This window comes from Hippocampus zosterae, chromosome 19 (assembly GCF_025434085.1).
Source record: "Hippocampus zosterae strain Florida chromosome 19, ASM2543408v3, whole genome shotgun sequence".
Taxonomy (NCBI): domain Eukaryota; kingdom Metazoa; phylum Chordata; class Actinopteri; order Syngnathiformes; family Syngnathidae; genus Hippocampus; species Hippocampus zosterae.
The window spans coordinates 5,201,690-5,216,460 of NC_067469.1; the positions used below are offsets into that span (position 1 = coordinate 5,201,690).

The 14,771-nt window shown below is 46.2% G+C and overlaps 1 protein-coding gene across 5 annotated transcripts in view; it reads right to left on the bottom strand.

The window, feature by feature from the left end:
- The window catches only part of LOC127592440 (kelch-like protein 29), a 99,946-nt gene that overhangs the window by 63,559 nt on the left and 21,616 nt on the right, over positions 1–14,771 (bottom strand). For 3 of the 5 annotated variants that reach the window (XM_052053197.1, XM_052053193.1, XM_052053194.1), the window contains one exon: positions 1,644–1,955. In XM_052053197.1, coding sequence (XP_051909157.1) covers positions 1,644–1,916 — 273 coding nt within the window. In that variant the 5' untranslated portion in view covers positions 1,917–1,955. Of the gene's footprint in view, positions 1–1,643; positions 1,956–5,856; positions 5,975–14,771 lie in introns of all 5 variants that reach the window. The other 2 variants (XM_052053195.1, XM_052053196.1) reach the window with 1 other exon arrangement.

The window sequence follows — 14,771 nt, forward strand, 5'->3', positions numbered from 1 at the left end:
ATGTTATGAATCAAAAACAGACAATCCAATTCAATATATTTATTGGATACGTTTCTGAGCTTTAAAAAAAAAAGTGACAATTTGGACCAGATTTGGACATGTGATGTAAAATCGGGCGGACCGGTAGTCCAGTGGTTAGCACGTCGGCTTCACAGTGCAGAGGTACCGGGTTTGATTCCAGCTCCGGCCTCCCTGTGTGGAGTTTGCATGTTCTCCCCGGGCCTGCGTGGGTTTTCTCCGGGTGCTCCGGTTTCCTCCCACATTCCAAAAATATGCGTGGCAGGCTGATTGAACACTCTAAATTGTCCCTCGGTGTGAGTGTGAGTGCGAATGGTTGTTCGTTTCTGTGTGCCCCGCTGGCAACCGATTCAGGGTGTCCCCCGCCTACTGCCCGAAGACAGCTGGGATAGGCTCCAGCACCCCCCGCGACCCTAGTGAGGATCAAGCGGCTCGGAAGATGAATGATGAATAAATGAATGTAAAATCAATATTCCGTGGCCAGGACTGCAATCTGACAGCTCAATAAGCTGTGCCTATTTAAGTGTTTTTTTTTTCCCCCCGACAACTAAAAAGGCACTCTTCATATTGATGCGCGAGAACCAACCTGACCCTTATTTAATTGAAATGATCATGAACGACGAGTCTTTGGAGCTCTTAACGGTTTGCCCCCCTAAAATTGTTAAATCGGCGGAGCTTTTCACATGCCCGCTTCCTTCAACCTCAAACTTTTAAAACCCTCGATGTGAAGTGATCATCATAACTAATCAACGTTCACGCAGCGAGATCACAGATTTGCCGAGGGCCCGTCGCCCTCCCAACGCGGCGCCTTCCGTTTAACACGTTTGATTTGCGGCGCGGCACTTTAAAAATAACGAGGGCGCGTCTTGTTAAACTTTTACAATGTTTGTATGAACGTAATATTGCCGTCGCAAGTGGTGGTTTTTATGTCGATGCGCGCGGGTTCTTTAAGAGGAGGGCATCTATTTTTTTAAATTTTTTTTTTTGTAATGAATGCGACGACGGCATGAAAACCCGCTGATAAATAATTAACGGAGAGAGTTGGGACGGGGGACGTCACTGCGAATTAACTACAGTCTGCTGTTCCGTGCGGTTAACTTTACATCGGTAATGGACAATAACGCCAGATGGTGGGCTTTACACACATGCACACACACACACACACACGGGCGCACACCTTGAAAATAAAAGCCAAGTTGTTCCCATGTCGCACCAATTCATACTGCGATTGTGAAGACTCCGGAGTATCGCTTTTACATGTGTCGGAGGATCCCAGTAGGAATCGTCAACTCGCCGGCGGCTTTCATGTGATTTGACCGAATGGCGTAGGGGATCCCGGATCCCGAGATGCCCGTCTTGTAATTAAAGCAGAGTCGAGCAGTTTGCCTATTTCGGCGCGGCCGCTGTCCGTTGCCGTTTTTGCAAGCATCTGTTGCAAAGCTCTAGGCAAGGAAGAGGAGGTGGGGAAACATTTCCAGGAAAGACAAAGAAAAGCGGTTTGGGGGCAGTTCAGATGGGACGCTCCGAGAGGCGGGCGCAGGGCAACCATGACGACGGGGAGAGTAGAGAAACATTTCCAGAGGAACGAAAGACTCAACCGAAGCGGAGGGCCGCTAGTCTCTTACCTTGGACGATGCTGAGGTGACCGAGCCCGCCGCCGCGATGCCTCGCTTGGCCGTCACCTCGCTGCCCGCTGTCGTCACGACGACGGCGGTTGGCGTGGGGAGCAGTGAGGGAATGATGGGCAGGGGAAGGAGCCCCGGGCGATTGTTGCCGTTGACGACGGCAGAGGCACAACTATGATTGGCTCCCCCATTGTGGAGGCCCGATAGGCGGATGTCGCGGCGTTCCCACGGTGCTCGGTAGTCCCGTTCGAAGCGGTGGTGGTGGCGTGACATCACTTCCTCGTCCTCTCAGGAGAAATATCAACAGCAGGCCTAAAGGACAAGCATGAAGCGTACTTTGTATTATTTACAACATATTTTGGTAATTTTGGCAATATTTGTGTTTTTTGGGGGGGTATTTTGTCATTTGTGAAGGCCGTGTCGTTTTTACTGAGCCATTCACTGCCATGAGCGCAATCTTTGACGTCTTAATATTAAAACTCATTCAATTCTGGACCAAGTCTGAAAAGACGTTTAAAAACGTCTTTGGGAGTGAAGGAGTTCAGATTTTTTTTTTTAAACGTTATTTGCCCCACGATGGAGAAATTTGCTATGTGCAATTGTTCAGCAGCCTGACAGCAGTCGGTAGGAACGAGCGGCGGTACATTTCCTTCTTGCAGCGCGGGTGTAACAGTCCCCGCCCAGTGCTGTCAGGGTGGCCTGGAGGGTGTGGGAGGGTCTGTCCATCATAGCTTCCAGTTTAGCTCTCATCCTCCTGTTGCCCACCTCCTCCAGAGTGTCCAGGAAGCAGCCCAGGACAGAACTGGCCCTCCTGACCAGTCCATCCAGTCTCTCGCTCCGTTATACCGAAAAGTATAAATCACAAAGGCCTTTCCCCATCCCTGAAAAGTGCTGTTAGCAGCGGGTTAAAAAAAAAAAAAAAGTCTCGAGACGTCACTCTCCAATGCTTTCTCCGTTCGCCTTCACTCTCCGGCCGCCTGCCCCCCTCCACTCCCCCCCCTTAATAACCTTGAATTTTCTGAGCGGCTACAGTTGTATTACCACTAAAAAGATGTGAGGCGTAGAGAGGGAACATGGTGCTCGTCCGGCGGAACAATGACGGCGGTTTGCGCCAGATAATATTCTCCCTTATCTCCGCAGCTCCACACCTCAGCCAGGAAAGAAGAGGGCACCCGGGTAGTTCTTCCACAAAATAGGTAGAGAAGACACACACACATACACACACACACACATGCATGTATGCATACATATATGTGAGTGTGTCAATTACGAGGAAGAGAACCACCCAGTTATAGTTTGAGGTGTCACAAAAGCAAAAAAAAAATGTTTTAAATAGCTGTGTCACTTCCGAAAACACAACTTCCACCGTACAGGGAACTTGCATCCAAGACGTGGCAGTAAGATGACAATATGGAATCCAATTATGGCATTCTAGCACGTCAGATCACAGGGAACCTATTTACAAATGCGCTATAAGATATCACGAGAGCGTGTCGCACGGGAGTGGCAGCTGCGCGACGGGTCTCACCCAAACCAAATCCCGCCAAGACTGCAACTGCGAGGCGAGAAGATTTTTTTTCATTTGCGCTTCCTAATTAGCAATTCTTGAAATTTCCGGCATCGCTCCAAGTCGGCTTTTAAGAGGTCTGCATGTGTGTTATTTTGCACACCAACTGGAGGCTCAGGGCGGGACCTAGCGTGGTGGAGGAGAAGAGGAAGAGGAAGATGAGGAGGGGAACCAGACACCCCCCACACCCCCACACACACCTGTGCGCACTGCCAGAATGGATAAAACTTGAAATTCATCATAACCGGCCGGCGGCTAGGCATTCGGCCATTTTGCGTCATATCCAATGAAATATAACGGGAGGGAAATGTTGACAATCATGCGAAACTGGGGGTGTGGGGGAGGAGAGGGAATGACAACGCAAGAACCACTTTGCTTGCAGACGTATTTAACTTCGCCAGTCGGGGGAACCTGACTCCATTCTCTTGACGCGTTGTTGTACCGACACAAACGAATATATGATTGGAATGTGCTGCAAGGGTGATGGAGCTTTTGACATGCCTCATTTGACTGAAAGCACGCAGGAATAAACGCGACGAAGGAATTAAAGCCACAGACGGGTGCCGCCAGCCAGCTAATGTCTTTCAGCATCAGCAGCATTAAAAAAAAAAAAAAAAAAAAAGCCAACGTGTGCCAGCTCGAAGAAGGATGGGGGCATATGTGCATGTGAAATGTGCAATGTTTGCGTTTCGCCTCCACGTCCCCAATCCACCTGCTACCGATCGTCCCCAGGAGGATCGACTCGATTTCCAATCTGTGGTCGCATTTACTTCTATTGACCTGGTGGCAACCCCGCGCGCGCGCACACACACACACACACACACACACACACACACGCACGCACGCACTACATCAATGATCAATTCACCCATCAGTCAAGCATGCGTGCGATAAATGAGACTCCCCAAAAGTGGATCTGCTCTACTAGAACAAGATATTGCTGTAAATGAGCAGCGCTGCGAGACGCCGGCGGGCACACACACACACACACACACACACACACACACACGCACACACACACGCACGCGCACGCGCACACAGAAAGCAATGAATATGCCGACAGATCCTCCAGGACAACACAATGTTCATCCTGACATTTAAATAGAGCAGCGGCGCAGGAGTAGAAACGTCAAAAGCATCGCAGGCGCATGCACACATAAGCAAGAAAAGGGCAAATGTGCCCTGCAACAGGAACCAGTTTGCAGAGTGCTTTTGTTGACAGAAAAATGGAGGATCTTCTCCCAAAAGTCAACCGATGTACATTTTCCAAGGCCGTTTCCACATTTTTCCTGAAAGGTGACCCTTCATGGATGGTCAGGGGTTTAGCCAACCAAGTAAACCAAGTAAGCAGAAGCTCAGCGTGGTCTTGGGGGTCCACAAGTGGAGAAGAACGCAACATACCTGCCCCGCACCATTCTTGAGACTGATTGTTTCGCATTAGTCAGCGCAATTCATCCTGGCGCTTTGGGGAGAATTAGTACTTTTACTACAATTGCTACAGCTCATTAGTGCTCTGGAAAAGAAGCAGGCAGTCAGTCGTGGGCCCTGGAATAAATATAGGACATCTATGAGGAGAAAAAAAAAAAAAAAGCCCGCGGGCCAAGCTGCTGTTTTGCAGCCCAGATATCTTCTGCTCGGGTGATTAATAGTGACACGCAGGATGGCTGGGTTTAAATAGCTCCAGTTTAACGGGGCAACTGGGAGACGTTTGACTCACAAATACGTGCGAACTGCCAGATAATCAGCAGAGAGGGTCGCTAACGCTACACTAAAAGCCCATACAACACCGAAGAGCAACTCGTATCCGCCGCTGCCGGATTTGCAGGGTTAGCGACATTGCTTCCGACTGACGTGGCCAGCAAACGAAAGAGAACAGGATGAAGGTCAGTGAGCTCGCACCTATCCGTGGCTATCCTAATAACAACCGACTCAACAGATGAGATCGGAGATTTAGGTCCAAATATTTTGCATTCGGAAGTCACGCTCAGTATTTGCTTCCATAGGATTTTTTTTTTTTAATGCCATTTGATCCACGGAGGTTGAAAAAAGGTAAAACGGCAGGTTTTTGTTTTCCCCCCCCCAAAAAATGGCCGAAAAATACTGTAAATCCGAAATGTACAGAGCTACTCGGCCCGCTGTAAAAGAATGGCCACGTTGCGGCAAGCAGCTGTGTTACCGAGAGTGCGAGAGCATCACTTCCAACAATTGTCTGACATCTTAACGAGGGAATGATTGATCCCTTCATCGCCAAATGACCAGCGGATTAGCCGATAATTAAAATCGCTCATTAGCGGCAGCCTGCGACGCCAATTTGTCATTGGTTACAAATGACCGAGCAGTGGCCCAAAAAAAAAAAAAAAAAAAAAAAGGGACCCCATCCGCCCCTAAAAATTACACGATGACCCGAAAAACCTCAAACTGGACGCTAACCGCCAAATCCTTCAACCATCTGGCACACTCGTTTATTGACAAAATACGGGGGAAAAAAATATTGGGCGTGAGAAATGCGAACCCTGAGATTGAAAAGTCTCGCGCGTGGTGCGGACTGTTAAATCAAAATGCGATTGTCTCGAAACCCACGAGTGGTCCGATTGTTTGAGTGAACACAGTTGATGGGATTAATTAACAAGGATTAACTTCCTCTACCTTCTTTCTTTCGCACCCTTATGTAACTTCCTCCTGCCGTTACAAATAATCCTTCAATCCCCCTGTCCGCACAGGCTCCGGATTTAACTACGCTGTCTGTCTGCGCCGTCGGTTCAATCTGTTAAAAAAAAAAACAAACAAACAGGAGCGCCTTTGCGGAGGTAATTAATATTTGTATAGTCTCTAAAATAACAGTAGGACTTTACCGAGGGGGGGGGGGGCGATACGGCTGAAAAGTATATCGCGATATGAGTATTTCATATCGCGTCGATATTGATAATTATGAACACAACTATTAGAATGTCGAATAATCTGGTCGACATAAAGGTGCAACCTCGACCTTTAACCTTAAAAGTGTCCACCTGTAATCTCACCCTGAACGACGAAACCTAAATTTCAAAGCTAACCCCTGCGTAAACCACAATAATCATCGTCAACCCCCCCCCCCCCCCAACCCAGCCCCCCTTGTTCTTCTACTTCTTCCATCCAACTAACAAAGAAAATGAGACGCGAGAAGAAGAGAGGTGCGACGAACATTGCTGGACGACATCAGAGCCGCGGCTTGAGATAAAGAAGAAGATGAGGGAGAAGACGCCAAATGAGAAACGAGCTTGGCGAGATTGCGGAATGGTGGAGAAGGACGACCCACCCCCACCCCCCCACACGCTCTTTCATCAACACAAGCCCGCGCTAAATCACTTTCCTGGCAAGAACAGAGCGGCTGCTATCTCGGCTTTTTAATATGTTGCCAGAGTGACAGTGCGTGATACAAGACATGGACCGGGAGGCGGGGAGTGGGGGGGGGCGCTTGAGGTGCTGGCGGGGTAGGAAGTGCGCTCAGGAATCACAGAATCGTTCCGATTTTTTTTTTCTTATTTGGATTTCATTCACTCGGCGATCAAAGTCGTAATAACAAATAGGGCCCGTACATTCGGACATTTTGCGGGATAAAATTCCAATAGCTGAGTACGGTCCTTAAAAATATCGATAATGAATAAAAATCACCTTTTTGGGGGAGTGTTTTTGAATCTCATTATTTTTGTCTTGTATTGCAATGTATGAATATGTGAAAACAAAAATGTAAAAAATTGGTACAAATTGGCAAAAAAAAAATTGGCAGATTTTAAGAGCTAATGAGTGCAACATTTTTATTCCCCTTGAATGAAAATGAACAGATTGTTTGGAAGCTTTAAGCTAAGCAGCCTCCCCTAAGACAAATGAATGTGGTTGTTTTATGTTTACTTTGACTTTGATTGGTTGGTTTGTTTATGAGTTGTATTATTTTCCAGAACGTTGAGTTTTCATTAGTTTTAGCATTAGTGTTTTTTTTATCTACTAATTATTTTTCAAGTTCAAGAAAAAAAAAAAAGCTAATGGATGTTGTGTAATAAAGTAAACATCTGGAATCGTCATCAGAGGCCATCGTGTCCTTGCATGCAGACACAAACAAACCCTCCTACATGGGCTCTTAATGCATCACGACAAGCTCTTGTGCCCGTCATGATATGAAAGAAGACGAACCCCTCCGATCCCCCCCCCCCCCCAGATATTGCAGTACATCGGTACAAACTGGGTGCTGTGCTCCTGTGAGGGTCACATTGATTTAGAGGATATTGAAGTGTTTTCAGAGGGAGGTTGTGGAGGGGGGGGGGGGGGGGGGGGGGGGGTTCCCCTCCAAAACGCGCAGCGCCGTCATCCAAGCGAGCAGATTACGCCCCGACCTGGCAGCTTGACCTTCACTTAACTACGCGGCCATCACATCTTCTCCTCGTGTTTTATTGACTTGATTCCATCTCGGCGTCTTCAAATAGGACAGCAAATGTTGTTACAGAGAGCATCTCTTCCAAATCCCCCCCCCCGTTCCCACACACACACACAGCACTGTTCGCCCCCCCCCCCTTTTAAAATGGCGCTATAAGTAATGGGCCGTCTCATCGGCTTTGGCTAGCCACTAACCGGATGGGTTACAGTAAAGGGAGATTAATGGATGCAGGGATGGAGATAAACGGACGAGTGGCCCGTGACGACGGCTAAGTGACTTATAGTGTACGCCACACGCCACTTCGCTGACCACACCGCATCCATTTGCGTATCCCCGAAGGAGAGACGCGCGTGAAAAATGACACCTCTGGAAATCAAAGCTTGTTGTCATGGAGAAACTGACCCCCATACACGCAGGAGAGCCCTTTTACACAAAGGGTTACCAGCCCCTTGGGCCGCTTCGGGGTCTAGGACAACCAGGCCGGGAGAATATTAAAAAAAAAAAACATGCAATGACATGCACATTCCGATACAAGAGCAATTTTGGGGATTTATTTGTGGGGCATATTTTCTTGTCTGTTGTTGTTGTTGTTGTGTTTTGATTCTGTCGCTAAACGGTTTGAGGCGGCTCCACAATAACAAGCTAACAGCTTCATCCCTCCTGCACCAAACTTTATAAGTGGGCACAATGCAGTCAAGCGAGCCCACTTGGCAGAGCGCTTAATGATGTGGCTGCGGTTCTTAAACACGTGCGTTTATTGCGACAACACCACTTGGAGTTGATCTTTGGAATGTTTACGACGGAAGAAACTCGCGACAACTGCCTCTGGTGAAAACGACCCGCTGAAAACCAGCCAGCTCATTAGGAGATGGCGGTTTTTCCACGCGTTGTGATTGATTGGGCTGAACATTTCATCCCGGAATGTTTTCTTGTACTTTTACTTCGCCCTTCACAGATTCAAGCAACTGCGTGCCGGATGGAGCAAAGCAGCCCCAGAATGTAACTGGCAGCAAGGGTCCCACCGATGTGCAGCACATTTCCCTGTAGCAAAGCAGGCCAAGAATATAAGAAGCAAAGCTTTCTGAAATTGGGATGTCGCTCGATAATACCTTGAGAAGCTTGCGATGTTATTGTTCCCCTGCATCGACACCCTGTGCCAGATGCAGCCTAAGACGCACCGACGAATTGCGTCCATGCGTGAATGCTGTCGTCTGAGTCAATTTCTTCCGCATTTATTCACGCTCGTTTCATGATTCCTTCCGAAATCCCTCACTCAGTTCATGTGTGACGGTTGCATATAATTCATGTAAATGCGGCAATCCGCGATGGACGGGTTTGCTCATATTGCGCTTTGCTAGTGCCGTTTCCACATCCTGGCCAACCCCGCGCTGATCAATTTGCTCAATTTAAGCTTAATTAGCTGCCCACGCACGGCATAGCCGATCCATCCGCCTCGGTCCGGCTCTAATTAGCTTGACACTCTGAAGCCGTTCCGTCACCCTCAAAACGACAGCAAGGTTACCTCGTGACGCATAAAGTGTCCGATGCCGCTTTCCTTGTAAGCCTGCAAATTTAACAACTGCTCATTTATGACAAGCCGGCACCGCGGGCGCAATCAACAATGCCCCCGGGTCATGCGTAAAAGATGCGTTAAAAATCCGACTCGGTCCACGACGGAAGCGGTTGGGGGATTGGCTATAAAAAGATGATACCGCAGTTGCTATACCGGAGCTTTGTAACCACGCAAGCTAATGAAAGTCTCGGTGGGAAAGGTGTTCATAAATAAAACAAGCCGCGGTACGGCCGCATGGCATTTGCTGTGCTTTTTTTGTTTCCTGGAGAATGGTTAAATCAATGCTAATGCCGCACACATAGCAAATAGGCATCGCTCAGTGGCACGTTGACCTGTAGCTGTTGCAGACATGACGGCGCATGAAGTGAAACAAATTTCAAGGAACTGCGGTTACCAAATGCCACATTTTTTATTCCATAGGAGAAGATAAGCAGCACGGTTTTGAGTCCCTTGCGTACTCATCTGACTAGTCGAAGTATAATTCTAGTTTTGATGGTAGATTTTGGAGGACCTGTGGGTTCATCGCTTTGAGCACGGGCGCCTTGAGACTTTTGAGAATTCCGTGTTAATTTTCACGGTGAATCCTCAAAATGATCCTCCGACTTTCATCCCATGCTCTGCCAATAGTAGATTTTGTGCAGTCAAAAAAATAAAATAAAAATAACCCTGGCAATTTAGCGTCACCTATAAGTCAAGGACACCTGCTTCCAATTGAAGCTCACTTGGGCAAACTCCCGAGTGAGAGTTTGTCAAAGTACCTCGCATCCATGCAAAATAGTTGTTTCAAACCAAAACGTCCCACTTCCTTTTCAACATGGCTCCTTGAGACCTTGAGTGAGTTTTGGGAAAATAAATTTCAAGATCGGTCACATTTCCGGCAAGACATGAGCAAGCACCTGATGCTTGAGGTGCAATAAGAATCTACTGAAGCGGAAAAAAACAAAACGTGACGGACCGTATCATCGGTCAACCGGGGAACGCTGGACAGACATCAGTTAAGCGCTTCTTGTGACCTTTTAACCAAGCGAAATATTTCGAAAGATGACATTTTGCGCTTGTATCCATCCAAATCAGAGTCCCGGCTTGACAGAGGACTCGTTTTTTGAAAGATTTAAGAATTACGACATCTCGAACATGTCGATCCAATTTCTAACCTTAGTGCTTCTCTCAACCAACTCGAAGTGGATAACAAGGTACGTCTGTGAGAAAGTCTGATCGTTGAATCGTCAGGCGGTCGGACATGACGCTGCACTGAAAATCCACATTGAGTGAAATCGCTAAACTGAGCGCTGGATCCAAGAGAGCCAATCGTGGATTATTTATCCAATCTTCGAGAACTCCCGAACCCTCCACAAGACTGACGTGTGATCAAGGAAAAAGTCAAGCGACTGCACAAAGTGTCTCTGGCAGAGGACGCTTCGTCTCTTGATTTAATGGGCGGAGGCGAAAAGTAGGGGGGGGGGGGGTGTCATGCCGTCCCTTTCACTCGCCCCCCCCATCCCCACCACCACCACCAAGAGCTCAGAGTTAAGAGCTCGTCAAGCACAAGGTAATGAGGCTACTTGGAGACGGCGTCTGACTTCAAGGTTAATGGAACACCTGCCAGTGCAAGGGAAGAAAAAAAAAAAAGGATAACCCGAGAAGATTTCGTGTGTCTAATTTTTTTTTTCCCTCGACACGTCGAGATGTCACTCGACAAAGTGACGCTTAAGTCAGCGAGAGGCGATGAAAGCTTCTTCAACAACATGAGTCAGAACCCCTGAAGGTGAGGCGCAATCAAAGGGTCTCACGGAAAAAAAAATACAAATAATCCGATAGACTGTTCGGGGAGGAATGATCCGGGTGGCGGATCGGTTTTTTGTTCCATTAATCAACCCTTTTGCTGATAGACAAATATTGAGATGAGGATTAAACAAGCCGGCGGCGGCGGCGGCGGCCTCCTGCTTCCTCTCGCCGGCTGACAGAAAGGAGCCCGCTGAAAATTATGCAAATGGATGTCAGGCTAACCAACGAGAAGGATGGCAAATTAGCAGGCTGTTTAGTCTCACAAATGGCGCTAATGCAGATGAAGGGCTGCCGCCGCCGCCGCTGCCGCCGCCGCCGCTGCCGCCGCCGCCGCCTGATTTCATTACCTGAACGGAAAGCAGGAAGGTGGCAAAGAAGAAACGGGGAGAACAAGATTGACACTTTATTGACTGAAAAGATTTGACAAAAAGACAAGAGACAACCAAACTCAGCCAACCAAAACACTCGAAAAAACGTCAAGCCACAGCGAGATTTCTGTCCTCCACCTTAGCTTCACTGTTTAAAAAAAATAAATGTAAAAGCCGGCAAACTGGCCCCTACAAATCAACCCAGGGACAGAGAAAACAGAGCCAAAATCTTGATCTCTTACACTCGACAAAACCCCTGGAAAACTGGCATTTTTGTAGCACGCGCCACCTAAAGTCGTTGGAATTAGGCTTTGGCTCAAGATCAAGAAGGTCTGTTGAATATATAGAGATATATACACTTTTTTTTAAGATTAACACTATCAACACAATACGATATATATATATATATATATATATATATATATATATATATAATTAAAAATATCTATATATCTATATAGATATAAAATAAAATAATATTAAAACATTAAAAATATATTAAAAATTATATATATACAAAATATTTTATATATATATATATAAATAAATTTGAAAATTATATATAAAAATATTATATATATATATATACATTTTTGGGGGGAAGATTAACACTACCAACACAATACGATTAAAAAAAAGATATATATTATATATATATATATATATTGCCACAACATTACCCTGACAACCAAAGAAGAAGATAAATTGGGTCGTGGGAGGTTGGCTGATGTGGTGCTCCAATCAAGTCGGAAAATCAAATTAGCGAAATGAACGCGACGCGACAAGAAAGTTAACGGCAACTGAAAGGAAGGAACGGGAGAGTATTTCAATAATCAATAGAGCGTAAAGTGACAAAAAAAGAGAGGGAGAGAGAGCGAGAGAGAGAGAGAGAGAGAGAGAGAGAGAGAGAGAGAGAGGGAGAGAGAGAGAGAGAGAGAGAGGTTATCAGTGTTCATTAGTCATAGCTAAGAATGAGCTCCGGTCGGTGCGAGAAGACTGTCAGAGGCTCGTAATGAGATGAGCAACACCACTCATTAAATTCCAGCAGAAGCACAGCGACTATTGTCCTCCACCTCTGTAGGAGCTTATCACAGCATCTCAACATCCTCATCCTCCTCACCCCGCGGCTACGAGACTCACGAAGGGCCGCTTCACGGAAACCAACAGAGGTTTGGTTTCCTGCATCAAGGGTCACGATTGACTTGGGCGGTCTTCTGTAATCATCGCTGAAATGACTCGACTTTTGTTGTGGGGGTGGGGAGGCAAGTGAAGATAGGGTGGCTAATAAAATGGGTTTCAATCAGCCCGTATCGCACTTTGCGGCGAAGGTTTGCAAGTGTGTGCGCACGGAGCGGATGTTGGGGTTTTGTCACGATTCAGTCAATGTTGCAAACAGTTGCAAAGACCTTCGTCGACTGTTTGAGACCTTGAACAAACAACAACAACAACATTCGCTACGTGCGCGCATACACTTGGAAACCCTGGCCCTTTAGCTACATCGATTTTTCTTTTTCTAACTGAGCCATCCAAAAAAAATGATCATCAACAAGCATTTTGTCCTGGCATGAAACAAGCTGAGCTGCCTTTTGAGGAGCCATCACGGAAACCAAACTCCGCAACTGCCGTCTCGTCTGTCGGGACAGGATGGGGGGGTGGCAATGAGAGGCATGAATGCTCTGAGAGCGGCTCTTGGCGCGACATACAAGGCCGGCAAAAAAAATCAATTCTTCCTTTTCAAGCTGCCCATTAAAAGGCGCCGGGGAGACGTGGAGCGCTTGTTCAAGACGCACCATTACAGCGTATTATGTATTCTGTTGCGAAGGCGCCCGGCACGCTCCATTACATTAAACCGGCAAATACGCAGCCAGGTCCATTTTGTCCCGACAACAACTAGAAATCCGCTCAGATATTACAAAATGAAAGATTCTCACACCGAATCCAAATGTCAAAACTGACGCCTATAAGAGACGACATAGCCAACCCAAGAAAGTGATGCAAACGGTGCACTTAGTCACTGAAAGCAGCATGGGGGAGATGTACATCAACTTGCTTGTAAGTGGCATGTTATTTTTTTTTCTTCTGCCATTTTTACTCATCTCTCGGCATTCGCGCCATAAAATTCTAAGTGTTCTTGAGTGTTGCGCTCATAAAGACGCACGTACGGCATCATAAACACAGAGTGGGGGGGAAAAAAACCCCCTTTAAAAAGCCGCTCTCGGCGGGTCTCCTCTCAAAACAACGGCCCAGAACGCTCAGTCAGGCTGGACCGGCTGGGGAGTCGAGAGTCTTGCGCCGGTGGTGCGTCCACTCCGTTTCAACGAGCTCACACAAAGTCAAAGTTTATTGAATTTTTTGGCCTTAAAATGCTGAACTTACTCTCTTAACAAAAAATTATATATATATATATATATATATATATATATATATATATATATAAAATTTACCCTTTTTTATTACTGAAAGGTATTTCTGTTTATTCTAAAAGTGGACTTTTGCATCAGAAGAAAAATCATTTACGACTCCCCCCAAAATAAATAAATAAATAAATAAAAGTAAAATAAAATAAAAATGTTCACATTACTTTCAAAGTCTACTTTTTAATTTTTTTTTTCCTTTTCAGTGTGGTCCTAATGCTCTCTTTTTGTGGTGGATGCATTTGGAATGAAGCAGATCAAAAGAAGCTCCCCACCCCGTCATCTGATCAGCCTTGAAAGCCTTGGCTAAGTTCAAAGTCCTCGCCCACTCTTGCGCTCCCATTCTTGCCTGTGAACGAATACTTGGTTGGACTGGCATTTGAGCACCCCCCGCCCCCCCCCCCCAAAAAAACTTGAGGTTGACAAGCCAAGACAGCAAAACAAATAAAAAGTGAAAATTCTCCTTCATCATAGCGGGTGCTGAGCTTTCCACTTTCAACATTTAAAGCTCTCGTCGTAACTGCTGAGGTGGGCATCCTTTTGTTTCAATCGATAAACACAAATGGAAAGAAAAAAAAAGACAGCAAAAAAAGCGAAGAAGAGCAACATGATGCAGAAGGATGATTTTTTTTTGTGTGTGTGTGTGTGTGGGCCAGTCAGAATGTGGATGTCAAGGGCGAGAAAGAACAGCAAGGCGGCATACACAGACTGACAGTTGAGTAAGAACTCATATTGGCAGCTTTCTTTTGTAGACAAGCCAAAACATCCCCAACAAAGATTCACTTAAAAAGGATGAAGAAAGATTCTAGAAAAATAACAATTTTCTCCATTTTTAATGAATTTATGTTTGGAATATTTGGAGTTTATAAAGGGAGCATAGGCATCCTTTTCCTTGGAAAACAACAACTTCCTTTTCAATATTATTTTTAGAATAGTACAACCAAATTTCAGATAAAACGTGACTTTAAAATGTGTTGCGTTTTAAAGATCATTTCCATAAAAAGTTTGTGCTA